At 44.5% G+C, this 14,815-nt stretch overlaps 1 protein-coding gene across 1 annotated transcript in view; it reads right to left on the reverse strand.

Annotated features, from left to right (window-relative positions):
• Nucleotides 1–14,815, reverse strand: part of Anxa13 (annexin A13) — a 55,149-nt gene that overhangs the window by 9,870 nt on the left and 30,464 nt on the right. Inside the window, exons 5-10 of the mRNA XM_057792185.1 lie at nucleotides 9,930–10,024; nucleotides 6,924–7,094; nucleotides 4,463–4,496; nucleotides 4,262–4,341; nucleotides 2,899–2,967; nucleotides 1,849–1,950 (exon numbers count right to left, since the gene is read on the reverse strand). Coding sequence (XP_057648168.1) covers nucleotides 1,849–1,950; nucleotides 2,899–2,967; nucleotides 4,262–4,341; nucleotides 4,463–4,496; nucleotides 6,924–7,094; nucleotides 9,930–10,024 — 551 coding nt within the window. The remainder of the gene's footprint in view (nucleotides 1–1,848; nucleotides 1,951–2,898; nucleotides 2,968–4,261; nucleotides 4,342–4,462; nucleotides 4,497–6,923; nucleotides 7,095–9,929; nucleotides 10,025–14,815) is intronic.

Genomic DNA, 14,815 nt, shown 5'->3' on the forward strand with positions numbered 1-14,815 from the left:
TCAACAACAGTCCAGCAACACTTTAGATTAGAGCTACTTTTCTATACAGGATCATGAAATCAGATGATTCCCTAATTTGTCCATTGTCACTGTTGGTCCCTAAGGGAAACAACAAACAGTGGCTAATGTTTACTGAAGACCTACCACGGGGCAGGCACTGAGGCGCTCTGGTTCATTCATTGAATCCTTCCTAATGCAATCTAAATCCTCTCGGTAGTATTAACTCGATTTGACAACTGGGGAAACCAAGGCACAGAGCCCCAGTAAGTCTAGAGCTGGCTTCTCAAACTTAAGCATGTGTCAGGTTCAAGACTCCAACCTGAGGAAATGTGATTTAGTAGAACCAAAGACTGGGCTGAGAATTGTCATTTTAGTGGGTTCTCAAGTGACTATGGTGTCTCTGTTTGGGGACAAATTTTGTGGTAATGGCCTAGATCCTAGTTGCTTGTTTTTAGTAATTTATTGAGATAGTCACTGATTTGGGGGATGGGAAGGTGATCTGTAGTGATCACCAATGTCAGCCACCCTCAGAAACTCCAACTGTGGTGGCCCCTGTGATGCAGAAAGAGGACATAGATCACGTATTAAATCCTCCAGCTTAGTAGCCACGGGCTTCAGGCATGGAGAACAGGGAGGATGGGGTCGGCTGCCTTTGATCATGAGACACTGGGCACGATTTGAAAGCAGGGGGCCCTTAAGGCTTACGTACAGTAAGGCCACAATCCCAAAGCTTTGTCTTTTCATTTGCTGGCTGCACACACACACACACACACACACACACACACACACACACACGAGGCTAGTTTGAGTGAGGAGCAGCCAGCTCCGGCCGGACCCGAGGTAGAGCTCAGCTGGGAGCCCTGGCGTTCTCATCCACTCTCTGCTACCGACTTGCTGTGTGGTCCTGATAAGTTACAGATGGCTCCTTGCTTTGTAGACTGGCCTTGTCCAGCAGTTGTGGGCCACCATAAAATAGCCACTCAGCCCATGTGGTAGTTCTGATAGCGTTGTGAAACTGAAATCAGGCCAGAGCATAGAAATGTTTTGAAGAGGTAGAAGCATTCTCCAGAAACAAAACAGAAGACAAAAGAAATCCGAAACTCCCTGTAGGCTTTCTTGCAAATTAAAGGTTTTTCTCTTGGAAAGGGACTTATCACTAAGGACATTGAAACAACCAGCTCATTCTGCTGGCTCATGGCAATCATGAGATTAAAAACATAAAATTTATGCTTGTTTTTCTCAGGAGCCTTTTTCTGAGGTATAGCAATCAGTCCTGTGAGGCTGACAGTAAATTGTAATCATAAAAATAAAAGCAAATTTATTTTTTGCATGGCAGATTGGTCCTGAGCCTGCATCCGATCCCACACTTACGACCATGTGAGGGATGGTGACGCCCATGATCGGGTCTCACCAGATATGATCCTGAGCCTGTATCTGATCCCATGCTTACAATGTTGTGAGCAAAGACTAAGCTCATGATCGGGTCTCACAGAAGAGGAGAGGGAGGTTATCCATTTGCTATTGGTAGATCCATGATTTGTGTCCTGGACCCTCTAAATTTAAAGCTTTGCTCCTAAACATGATATTTCTCTGCTGGCTTAGCTCTGCCATAACCCAGAGTATCCCAACCTCAGTCCCACATTTGGAGCTGGTCAATTCTGCACAGCTGAGCTGTTCTGTATGTGTTTAGCAGTATCCTGGGCCTTCCTTCTCCTACCATTGAGAACCACTGATGTAAATGATCCCATCTCCAATACTTGGTCCTACATCCCAGATCTTGGCTTCATTTAGACATAGCTCAGGACTGTGTCAGAAGGAACCCTTGAGCCTCAGGGCTTCACTACTTACAATTTGATAGGCTTGGAAGGTGGCACGCAGCTGCTTGTAGCTCCTCTTGGCCAGGACTTCATTGAAGGCAAGCTCATCGGTACCCCAGCGGCCTTCCCCTGCCTTAGGGGCCAAGTGCAAACAACGTGAAAAGAACCCATGCAAAGAGACTGAACATATATTGCTGTTGACGCTGGGTAGGCAGGCACTTAAGTATAATGTGATGTAGAATGCTATGACTACCATGTCACACGCTACAGCTATGTCTCCCGACTGTCAGAATGTGGTGAAACATCCTTAAATCTGCAGTTCTCAATGTTTCAGGAACCAATGTGACAGGGCACGCTCCCTATTGCTACCCTTGTACAACAACCCAAGGTCTGTGTCCTCAAAAGCCCCTGGCGTTATTACAATATCACTTACATTATGGTTTGGACTCTCTACCTTGTGGGTTCATGAGAAGAAATAATGGTCCATCATGATATAAGAGAGGAAGGTTATTCTCTCACCCCACGAGTGTGCCACCCTCTTGTAAATGCTCAACAAAACTCCCTTCAAGCCCACAAAGCAGACCCCACTTGGGGTATTTACTTTTCGGGGAGTCCAATCTCTCTTGGGAGCACACACTTTATTAATAAACTTTGGCATAAACTATCTATGCCGTTCAGCCAAATTCTTTCCTTTATGAAGGCAAGAGCCAAGAGGCCCCCATAAAACTGTGAGCAGGCCTCACTTACAGAGAAGGACAAAATCTGCATGCGATAGAAGTCATGGAAAGATGGAGCACTTGAAGTCTCCACCTCCAGATATGCGACATGTCTGCCTGTATTGGTATTTATTCCATCCTGTGTTCCAAAATGGATCTGAGGTGGTTGGCTCCAGAGTATAAGAACAGGAATGAGTCTTTATAATATGATCTTTGCAGATTATAGCATATATTCATTTATCAGAAGACATATTTCATTCCAAAGTAACTCCCATTTTTAGGAAACAAAGAAATGCCTGTTATAACAGCACTAATAAGTGAAAAACCAAAAGAATGCGTGGAGCCAGGTGCGTGCAAACACTTACATCATACAAATCTTTGGCATCCTGACCAGCCAGGTCTTTGTCCACAGTACCTTCTTCATCTCGATTGGCCTACAAAGATAGATGTATTGCCATTAGCTCAAGTGCCTGCTTGATCACAGAAAAGCTGAGTGAGCCCTGTGTTACAGGGGTGACTTTAGGGGGAAGAAGAGGTGGGTGCTGAAGCGCCACTCAGCCTGACAGAGTGGCATAGCCTGCTCTTTGCTGCCACCTTTTGGGAAAGATTGAAAGCAGTCTTATGTCTGTGTTATTCTCTCTCTCTCTCTCTCTCTCTCTCTCTCTCTCTCTCTCTCTCCCTCTCCCTCTCCCTCTCCCTCTCCCTCTCCCTCTCCCTCTCTTTCTCTCCCTCTCTCCCTCTCTCTCCCTCTCTCTCCCTCTCTCTCCCCTCATTCTCTCCTCTCTTATACCCAATGGTCATTCACCAAATCCACAGTCTTCAGTGAAAGCTAATAGTAACCTCATATGCACTAAGAAGGAAGCATCCTCCTTCCACAAATACCAAATGCCTTCATTTGGGGGGTCAATGTTAAAGAACTCTGAAAGTTGGTCATGGGAGACTATGGATGTGGGTAAATAAAGACATGGGTAAATGGCAGAGTGCTAAAATGACCCCAGTGACCTTTCCTTGGGTATGGATGGAGCAGTAAAGCAGATGGAATGGTATCTCATGATGACATCATGTCAGATAGTGACATCATGTCAGATAGCATGGCAGTGTTTTGCTGGTATAAAACAGGCCTCTAATGCAAATGAATCCAAAGGGAAATTGTCCTGGAGACCCTGGCCTAATCAGATGGGCGTTCTTAAGGAAGAACTCTTGCTGCTGGCTTTGGAGAAAGCAGGCAGCTGGGCTATAAGCTGGTGGCAGGGGTGGAGGGGCATGCAGCAGGAGGCTGGAGAAAGTTCCAGGAACTCCTAATGGCCTCTGGGCGACAGCCAGAAAGGAAACAGTCACATCAGGCAGAGGGCTCCAAGGAGGTGAGTTTTCCCCTGAGCCTTGGGGGGCTGACATGTTGATTTTCCCTCTGGTGAGATTGATTACCCGTGAAGGTGTTTGCTATCAGATATCTGGACCCTTGGCCTACGGGCCTTGGTGGGATAATGGGCCATAATGCATTGAGCTGTGATGGTTGGGGCACTGAGCCATAAGGCAACTGTCCGCTCTTCCTTCTGTGCTTGAAATGTACACAGTCGTGTTCTCTGCTGTCAGTGTGCCCAAGTGGGGCAGGGAAATGTGGAGAGTGGACAGAGGTCTGTCAGTGAGAATTGGATGACGTCTGTCTGCCTGGAGCCTCCGGGGCCTGTGGTGCAGAAGATCTTAAAGACCCGTTCTGTTTATCTTCACCTGTAGCACGGACACCAGAATCTTCCTGAGAGTTCCGCTTGTATCGCCTTTGACATCAGATTCAAGGTTCCTGTCAAACACTTTTGAGGAAGAAAAAGGGAAAGGGGAAAGTGGATGACCGAGTTACCAGCAATTTTATAAACAAAACAAACCAACCCAACAAACAAAACTTAATCCGAAGCCAGAACAAAAGTTACTTACGCCTTTGGTAGGCTTCTTTGATGGCGATGATTTCCTAGGAAAATGGTAGAAACAATTAGTGTCCGAGCTTGGAGCCAGTAGGAAACAGAGATGAGGCAGATGCCCATCTCCTGATGCAGGGGGCCTTTGTGACTTCCTACTGAGATGGTTGTCCCTACAACACAGGGCACAGGGCTATGGGGAATCTGCCAGGGTAAGACGACCCTTTCTGTGTAAACATTTCAAACATATAAGTAGTGTATGCATACAGTCTCCTTAGACATGGAGTCAACTTGAGGGATCTGTCACCAGACAAATGAAGACAATATAACATCTGTCCATGAAAAGAAAGAAATTCTGTCATCTGTGACAACATGGTTGATTCTAAAGTACATGGAATGAAATAATTCAGACACAAAAAGTCATGCACCCCATGAACTCACTCATTTATGGAGTATAAAAAAGATAACCTCATAGGTGGGGAAAGCAGAATGGTGGTTACCAAAGGCTGGAGAGATGGGGGTCCATGGTGCTAAGTTGCATCGTATGGTGGTTTGAATGAAAAATGTCCCCCATAACTCAGGCATTTAAACAGTTTTAAACAGTGGCTGGCTCTGTTTGTGAAGGCTATGGGAAGGCACAGCCTTGCTGGAAGAAGTATGTCACTGAGAGGGGGCTTTGAGAGTTTATAGCCTCATGCTGTATGGCTTCGTGTTTGCAGTTGAAGATATGATCTCTCAGCTTCCTGTTTGTGCTGCCATGCCTTCCTGCTGTGACGGGCTTTATCCCCCTGGAACCATAGGTCACAATAACCCCTTCCTGTTCTGAGCTACTCTTGGTTTTTATTACAACAACAGAAAAGTAACTGGTACCCATGAGACAGGAATGAGATGTTCTAGTGGGCACAGTAGGATAATTGGAGTTAACAAGAATATATCATATAGTTCAACATGGCTAGAAGAGAGATCCTGAATGTTCTCACCATAAAGGCATGACAGATACTTAAGGTATTCACTGAATAACCAGGGATTCACTGGCTATTCAAACTTGGCCATGATACTTTGTCTATATGTATCAAACTATTGCAACTTAGCCCAAACATAGCTACATGGATGGCATACCAGTTAGTACTAGGAAGGCAGAAGTATTACAGCTAAGCTAATGCCATTCCCTATCTCTTAATCCAGGCTCATTCTCTCTTCCCCACCCGTACAATCAAGGTTAGAGTCTAGTGTGTATTTCACAGGTTCCTATCTCTGTCTTGCATGCTTGTATCTATGCTTAGTGTACTATCCTCCAAGACACATCTTTGTAGATTCAGCCATCTTTGTAGGTTCAGTTATGCCCACTTGCAGAAGACCATCACAGCCCGGCTTGTTGACTACTGACCTTCCCTCATGGGAGAAGGGGTGTAGAGGATCATAGAGCCCTTACCTAAACATACAGCCAGTCCTTCCAACCAGTTCTATGGAATTCTTCCCTAATTGTAATGGTGACATCAAGGAGGAGCAAGAGGTATATAGGCCAAGAGGGACCAGGGAAGGGAGCCGCATCTATGCAGTTATAGAGGAGTGGGCATACACCCTGGGTGCAGACCTTCCAGTGTGGCTGTTTTACTGCCACCCATACTCTTGCATGTAACTCCTCCCTCTCTGCTCTATACTTAAGACTAATAAACTCATTGGTTCCCCAGAGCCAATTTTGTAGAATCATACTTTGGTTTGTCACTGGGACCATAGAGGAAGACATTGTTCCCATCTCCCTGAGGAAAGAAACCTTAGCAAGAGAATTTCTAGAACTATTTTGTATACATCATATTTTAGCCAGTGGAAAACAGTGCTGATTATTTTGTGGCTTGTTTCTAGCTCCATACTGTCCTGGAGGTCCAGCTAGCCTCTAACGCAGATCGTCCATGTTTTTCTGGGAGAGACAGAAAGTGTCCCACGCTAGGAGACGCCCCAGTTGACTTAGCTAGCCTCCCACGGGTGGCCGCTTAGGTGGTTTCCAGTTTGCCTCTGTTTTAAACAGCGGGCAGGGTCAGCAGTGCAAGCTTCCCTCTAGAATGTGTACTGGTAGCAATCCTTTGACATCATCCCTGTCAAGTCAAGCCTCAGAGCCGTCTCAGCTTACGCTCCAGCCAGCGGTGAGTAAGAGCTGTCATTTCCTGGTACCCGGCTCATAAGGGAGTGGAAAGGAAAGTCAGACAGGAGCAGGTGTGGGGAGGGCACCAACTGAGCAGGTGTGGGCTGTGATGGGGGAGGGAGGGCAGGCCAGGTGGTAGGGCTGTCGTTTTGTTTATGCAGCTCCCTCCCCTTTGTTTTTAACACCTGTTTGAGCTTAGCAGACGTATTTCTGCCCAGAATCTTGTCCACTTATGGATACCATGTAGGGGATGAGCTTCCTCCAAGGGGGCTCAGCCATCTCTGACGCTTGAGTGACCTGTCCCGCAGGAGGTGGGACTGAGGGCTCGAGGGAGACTGACCTTATTGCTTCTCGTGCAGAGGATTTCTATGAGCACAGTCTCATCGGTGCCTACGCCCTTCATGGCTTTCTGCAACTGCCTTGCGGCATATTCACTGGGGCGGTCCAGAAGGGCCAAGGCTGTCTTCTCGAAGTTTCCACTCAGTTCGCTCTTGAGCACGTCCTCTAGGTCCTGCAGGGAGCACAGAGAAGATGACTGCAGTGTCGTGGGAAGAGGAGGTGAGCGTCTGCCTACATTACTATGTGAGTTTCAGGACCAGCGCACCTGCTCTAGACATCAAGAACCACTTGATCTTGAGGACAGTGGTCACCGCAATCACCCATTCCTTTCTCCCCTGCCCCTCAATCTGAGAGGCATCTTGCTCAGGGCTGAGGTGCCCACCCCAAGATGAATTATAACAGCAAGAATATTTACAGAACATTTTAGAGTTCTGAGAGCTTCTCTCAGCGAAGTTCCACACAGGCCTGCAAAGCTGGCAGACGAACTGCGTTATCTCCACCCAATAGACCACAGAAAATGAAGAATTTGCCCCAAACATTCAGCTAGAAAAGACTCAACAGTTTCCACTACTGGTTGGTGTTTTTATATGGGAGAGTAGCAAGACTTATGCCATAGGGTCATGAGGGAGTCAGAATCCATGAAAAACTCTGCACTGTGCCCACATTCAACGGTCAAAAAGTATTCATGGTAATATATATTATGCAAGAATATTATTAATCCATCCAGAAAAGAATTTTCTGAGAAAACACAAATCAACTGTTTCTCTGATTATACATACCTCTGAGCTCCGGGTTAGGGAGAAAAAGCTGGAAACTTTTATACAAGGGGATCTGCTGTGTTCAAAGGGGACTGAGGTATCATGTCTCTGTTCCTACTGTCACTTCACCTACCACTACATCTTGTGAAGGCAAGCCTGCCTCAAGACTATACAGGGGTCCACTAAGATATCTGAAATACATTTTCCCAGCTCAGATAGATAATGCTTAGGACTGCAGAGAGGCCGCAGCTCCTCTGTCTCTTGACCCACAGCCATGAAAGCCCAGCTGGTATTTTATATGCTTCCATGCCTAAGAAGCAGGCTTCAGGAAGCTCGGATGCTTGTCCCAGCTTCTCTAATAACTGCCCATGGTTCCCTGCTGTCATTATTCTCGGGGCTCAGTGGGTGTGAGGATTTAGGGATGAGTGTTTGACCTCCTCTGAAGTTTTAAGCATCTCTTTGGTGGTCTCAGCTCTCAGGGGATCATCAAATGCTTGGCAAAGGACAGTCTCCCAGTTTTTGTGCTAGAACATGCTCTCTTATTTCTCAGCCGAGTCCCTAGACCCACATTTACTTTTGTGTTGGACAAGAGTTCAAGGTGTCTTGTGTCTGACTTTCTATTTTATTGGGTTATAAATAGAAGTAAGTTGTTTAGAGTTAGGCATGGAGAAAAGGATGAAAATTCCACTTCTACCCAATGAGGTGAACTGGATACTCACTCATTTTCATAAAAAGTGACATCACCAAGCCTGATTATTAAGAGAGATGCAAACAGCAACACCTGCAATAGCACAGCCTTTGACCATCTGTTATATAAATAAATAGCCCCATTATGGCACCAGTCTCTCTGGGAATAAACGCTGGCCTCGCTGACTGAAGAATTGGACATGGGTCCTGGTTCTTTAAATGTTGACAAATTAGTAACTAAACCTAATGAACACTTGAAGATTTTATATATATAACAACATCAACAACAACAAGAATAAAAGGAAAAAGGAGAAAGAAGTAAATGCTAAAAGTCAAGGAAACTGAGAGCTCCTAAAAAGTTTTCTGTACTGAAAGCCACAACCAATCAAAATGCTGAATTGTGGAGCCCAGCTCCAAAGCATACATCTACAATACAACTCTTGTCCCTAAGGCTCAAGGAAAAAAAGATGTAAGAGCCAGAGAATCCAGGAGTTCGCCGTGAGATTGGGTCTCCTAGGAATATCAGAAGCTACACCCATAGAGTCTCATCAACATGACTGCCCAAACACAAGATGAACAGGGACAAAAGCAATAGACATGCCAAAGTGGACGGAGTTGGGGGAGGAGGCACCACGGGCCTTAACTCCGCAGGCAACTGGTGAAAGCTGGTAGCGGGAGAAATTCTCCTCCGCAGGGAAGAGTTTATCAATTGGCTATCCAATACCAGATAGTCAGCCCCGAAAACATACATACAAGCAACATTATACAGACTGAACAGGTTGCATTGTATATTTAAGAATATATATATATATATGCATGTATAAACATATATGTGTGTGTATGTATGTATGTACATATGTATGTATGGAACAACAATGAAAAAAGAGGCCATGAATTTGAAATAGAGCAATGACGGTTATATGGAAGAATTTGGAGGGAATAAAGGGAAAAGAGAAATGATATAATTATATCATCTCAAAAATAAAAGAAAGAATTTTAGTTTTCTGAACCAATAGTTTATGAAGAAGTATGAATATACTCAAAGACAGCTGAGTATAAGAATATTTCTATATTAAGCCCCACTTGTGGGAACTGGTTTTCAAATCACTATCCTGCTTATGAATTATTGTGTGGAAGTAGTATAAATTGAATGAAAAATAAGTAAATGTAATAGAAAAATGAAGTCAATTAAGAAAACAATGAGTTGCTGGGCAGTGGTGGCACACGCCTTTAATCCCAGCATTCAAGAGGCAGAGGCAGGCGGATCTCTGTGAGTCTGAGGCCAGCCTGGGCTACAAGAGTTAGTTCCAGGACAGGCTGTAAAGCTACAGAGAAACCCTGTCTCAAAAAACCAAACCAAACTAAAGAAAACAAAAAATCAAAAACAAAAACAAAAAACCCAATGACTTAAGGGGTATTGATTTATAGGCATTAAGTTGGCCTAGCAATGTCAGTCTTTGGTCTAGTCAATTAAAAGTTCCAAATGCATTTTCTCAGACTGTATTCTAACTCTAGCCATGTTGTCCCTCCAGAGGAGGCTGAACTGGCTCAACCCTGCGTACCTTGCCATACTTTGTCTTGTACTTCTGCTTTATCTGTTGCCTCTGCTCCGATGTCCTGATGGATAAGACCTCGATGATGGCCGCCTCATCCGTTCCTGAAGTGCAGGAGACAGAAACAAAGTCTCAGTCATCAAGAAATGTGATTAGCCGGGCGATGGTGGCGCACGCCTTTAATCCCAGCACTCGGGAGGCAGAGGCAGGCGGATCTCTGTGAGTTCGAGACCAGCCTGGTCTACAAGAGCTAGTTCCAGGACAGGCTCCAAAACCACAGAGAAACCCTGTCTCGAAAAACCAAAAAAAAAAAAAAGAAAAGAAAAGAAATGTGATTAACGCTGCTGTCATCGAAGAAGCCATGACTCCGACTTAGAAAGGGCCAGGGTCTAGAATGGGGCTAGATGATCCTGAAAACCATATTCTTTCCACTCAGACAAATATCCATGGAGACCACCCTGGTGTGCAGTGCAGTAAGAGGCATGGTTAGAAAGAGAAATGTCTATGGCAAGTTCCCAAACTTAATTCCCAGGGGAATGGAAAAACATCTGCACTAACTCTGAGCAGAAGCATTGGTCAAAATTGGCCGAAGGTAGAAGGCTCCCAAAGTTCATCAGGAGAGAAATGGCTGAACAAAATATGGGGTACCCATACAGTACAGTGCTACTGGGTCTCAAGAAGGACTAGAGTACAGAAAAATATGAATAAACCCTGGAAATGTTAGACTAAGTGAAAGGGACCAATCACAAAAGACCACAAATTGTAGGATTCTATTCATGTGAAAACCTAGAATAAAGGATTTCGTAGAGGCAGAAAGTGGGTTAAGGATTGACAGAGAGGACAGGGTGTATGCAAAGATGAAAGTATTCTAAAATCAATCAGCTATCTATGGCCATACCATCCTGGACATACCCAATCTCATCTAAAATCAATTAACTATGGTTGAGCTACATATATTTATAAATGCAGGAAAATACTTGTATGAGTTTGAAAGAAAATGGCCCCCAGAGGGAGTGCCACTAATGGGAGGTGGGGCTTTGTTGGAGGAGGTGTGACTTTATTAGAGGAAGTGTGTTACTGTGGGGGTGGGCTTTGAGGTCTACTATGCTCAAGCTATACCCAGTGAGACAAACTACCTCCTGTTACCTGCATATCAAGATGTAGAACTCTCAACTCCTTCCCCAGCACCATGTCTACCTGCATGCTGCCATGCCCCACCATGATGATAATTGACTGAACCTCTGAACTGTAAGCCAGCCAATTAAATGTTTTCCTTTGTAAGAGCTGCTGTGGTCATGGGGTCTCTTCACAGCAATAGAAACCCTAACTAAGACAACACTGGGCTGTATATTTTCAGTGGGGAAATTATATGGTTTATAAATTCTATCTCAATAAAATTAGTTTTTTAAAGAAACCTAATAAAGGGTATGGTTTGTTCCTTATCCTCTTATCTATCTGAATAGACAAGATTGAAGCCCAAATTGACAGAATATTGATCTTATTCACAAACTCATACACACACACACACACACACACGCACACACACACATGCACAAAAGACTTTGACACCTCTAGTTCCTCACCTACAACCTGGTGTCATGTAGTTCAAGGGTAGGTGAGAATGAGAAGGGAGAGCTCAGAGCGCATACAGCAACAATTGTATACCACAGACAAAGCGCAATATAAATGCCCAAGGACCTGGCACTGCCTCGCATCCACAGCGGGCTTGGGGCCACGCCACTCTGCTAGGGACGCTCACCAATCATAGAGTACGCTAGGGTCCCACAACAACATTCAGCAGTTGTGAGCTCTACGAGGCACTTCTGAGGCCATCTAGTCCTAGGTCATAATGATAGATGAAGAAACTGAGAAAGGCAATTGCACTGGTTCCTGCACACATCCTTCTAAGCTGCAAACCCTGTCACTACTTTACCCTAGCTTCCCGTTAGTTTCTCTCCACCCCACTACCTTCTTCTTGGTGTCGCATGCTGCCTGGCCCTTCTTTTCCCTGCCCTCTAACCTCAGTTTCCAGTTGGCCTTTTTGGTTGTGATCCTCTGTTCAGATGGCCTCTACTCTTTGCTGATGAGCTCTAGACCAACCCCTCAGCTGAGCTCTTTCCTCTGAGTTCCTCTCTTATTTCCAGCTGCCTGCGGTCACATTGTCAAGGCTCTCCAAGGTATTTCTACTTGCAATGTAGCATAGCTGGATTCCTTTGATAAATCCTTAAGCCCCTTCTCTGCCCTATTATTTCATATCCATGCATGACATCACTTTAGTTAGAAAAACCAAAGTCACCCAAAGAGTTCACCTCTGTTGCCTTTGCTTCTTAATGCCACTGCCAGCAAATCCTGACTGCTTTTAGTCTCTCTGATGCAAGACACTGATCTCTGCAAGGTCCGGCTCATTTCACCCCATAATCTAAATACCATTAACGAGTAGTCATGTCTCCTAGGGTTAGATCAGAATCCCAAAAATGGAACAAGACGTCCTGCAACTTGGTCTCAAGCTGATCTTCTAGACCCATCTCTGTGATGACTAACATGGGGCTCACTTAGCTTCTCTTAATGATATTTGCCTGTAGATCAGTTACTTTCATAAGCCTTGAAGAGTCAAATTCCTGTTTTCTATGTTCTCCCATAGCCAGTTATATAGCCCGTTGTAGGATTGCATATATGTGAAGCTGTGACTGGGCCCTGGGCAGTCAGTGGTCACTTAATTGTAATGGGCACTGCTGCGTGGCAGTCACAGCCATCTTGCTTGAGCCATAACTGGGAGCTTGGGGGAGCTAAAGGTTCTGCCAGGTCCACTGACCTGTGTTTCCTATGCCATATTATTGGAAATATGAAACTGAATTAAAAAGATTGATCTATGACTATTTTTACATTTAGTAATTATGATTTAATTTTAATGTGAGCTTGTGTTTTGTAAGAGAACAAGAGTTAAAAATAAATTGAATAAGAAGGAAATACTAAGTCAATAACATTTGCATTGGCAAAACTTTGGGAAAGTTCATATATTAGTGGTCCAGAAACCTTACAATGGATTATTGACTCTTCAGGGATGTGGGCGAGTCTGACATAGACTTGAGTCTCTTTACACAGTGGATTATGGTAGTTCTAGCATGTTCTGTGAACGCACACATTGCATTGTCCTGCACTTATTTACTCAAAGAAAGGTGATGCAAAGCCGAGCTCCTGGGATTTTGGGCTAGCATTTCTCCCACTCAGCCTGTTGCCTCTTCTGAAATGGCCACTGCCCTTAGAAATGTAAGGTGAGCCACTGACCCTTTGATGGTGGGCTTCTCACTTCCAGAACTGTAATATCAATGTGTTTCCATGGTTTTAAACCATGTAATTTTTGGCGAGTCATTATGAGATTCTAAGACATGACTATAATCGCTGTACTCAGCAATGTCTTCAGATTCTACGGCAGGAACCAATACTTTTCTCCTCATCCCCAAACCCTGAGAGACCTGCAGTTGTGGTGACTACCTTCAGTTGAAGGGGGAAGAGAACCGGCACAGTGACCTCTGCATAGAGCTGAATGAATGAATGAATGAATGAATGAATTGGTGGGTGAAGATTACTGAGAGACTGGGATTCTAGGGGACCAGTAAACGGAGATGACATATTTTGATGGAGGAGCTGGGAGCATAACAGGCTATGATTGTAGACGGAATGTGGAAAGGTTCTGATTAGAGATGAGAAAGGGAAGAAATAGAGCCTGGAAAACACCTGTGTTCTACCTTCATTTTGGCTTTGCATCAACACTTAAGACTGTCTTTGGAAAGACCCAGCCAGAACTTAGAAGGAGAGAGATGCAGCCCAGGGGACAGAGAGCCCTGGGGTAGCCGCTGTCCTTGGGCCGGTCATTTCATCTCAAGGATTATTTCCACCTCTGTAACTGTGGGAAGATTTCAGCTAGTTGGGTTCAACCACATAAAGAGAACATCCTAGGATGAGCTCACTCGCAAAAATAACAGGAGTTAATTGCCAGTCTCTTCTCTTTCTGGTTTGGTTCCAACACTGTTATTCATGTTGTCTCTCTTTGTGTCCCCCAGGGCTTTCACCTAGGTGACATGTATCTGTGTACCCTACGACGTTTTCGTGGCTAACTTTTAAGTGTTTGAGTGCCAGAAATCTCACCTCAGAAAAGATTTCATATTCTTTGAAATATCATAGAATGTACCTTTTCAGTTCTTCAGACCCTCCTTTCATTGGGGGTTCTTCCTGTCCCTGTCAAGGACCTCAATATTTCAGGCTTAGATCCTAGAGCCTCCCATACCTTCCTGCCTCCATTTGGTATTTTCACGTCTTTCTGAATAAGTGAACGCATATCTGTATGTATGAATGGCAGGAGAAGTTTGTATACCATTTGATAGAACTTTGACTCTGCATTGGTTTGACCTGTATGTGATACTAAAACGGACTGTATATAGCATAGCAAAGGCCGATAGTAAATATTCTCCACTGTGATGTGATATGCAACCTGTATCTGGACAATCAGGGAGACATGAGCTTATTAGAAAAAATTTGATTCTGTAGATTTTCCTTTCTTTTAAATAAGAAAGATCTGACATATTGGTATACCCCTGTAATTCAAGTACTAGGGAGACTGAAGCAGGGGGGATTACAAGTTTGAGACCAACTTGGCTATATAATGAGTTCAAGACCATCCTGGCTTATGCAAGACCCCATGTTAAACAAACAAAAAAAAAAAAAAAAGGAAAGCAAAACAAACAGCAAAAACACAAACACAGAGAACACGGTAGTTGTGGGAGGGTTTAGCACCAGCCCATAAGTAGAGGAAGGACAGGATAATGACACATAGATACCCTTGAAGTCATTTGAGACCAAATCTCAGGTTGATCCTGAAAACTGTTTTTACAACCCAA

This window comes from Chionomys nivalis, chromosome 17, assembly GCF_950005125.1.
Source record: "Chionomys nivalis chromosome 17, mChiNiv1.1, whole genome shotgun sequence".
Lineage (NCBI taxonomy): Eukaryota > Metazoa > Chordata > Mammalia > Rodentia > Cricetidae > Chionomys > Chionomys nivalis.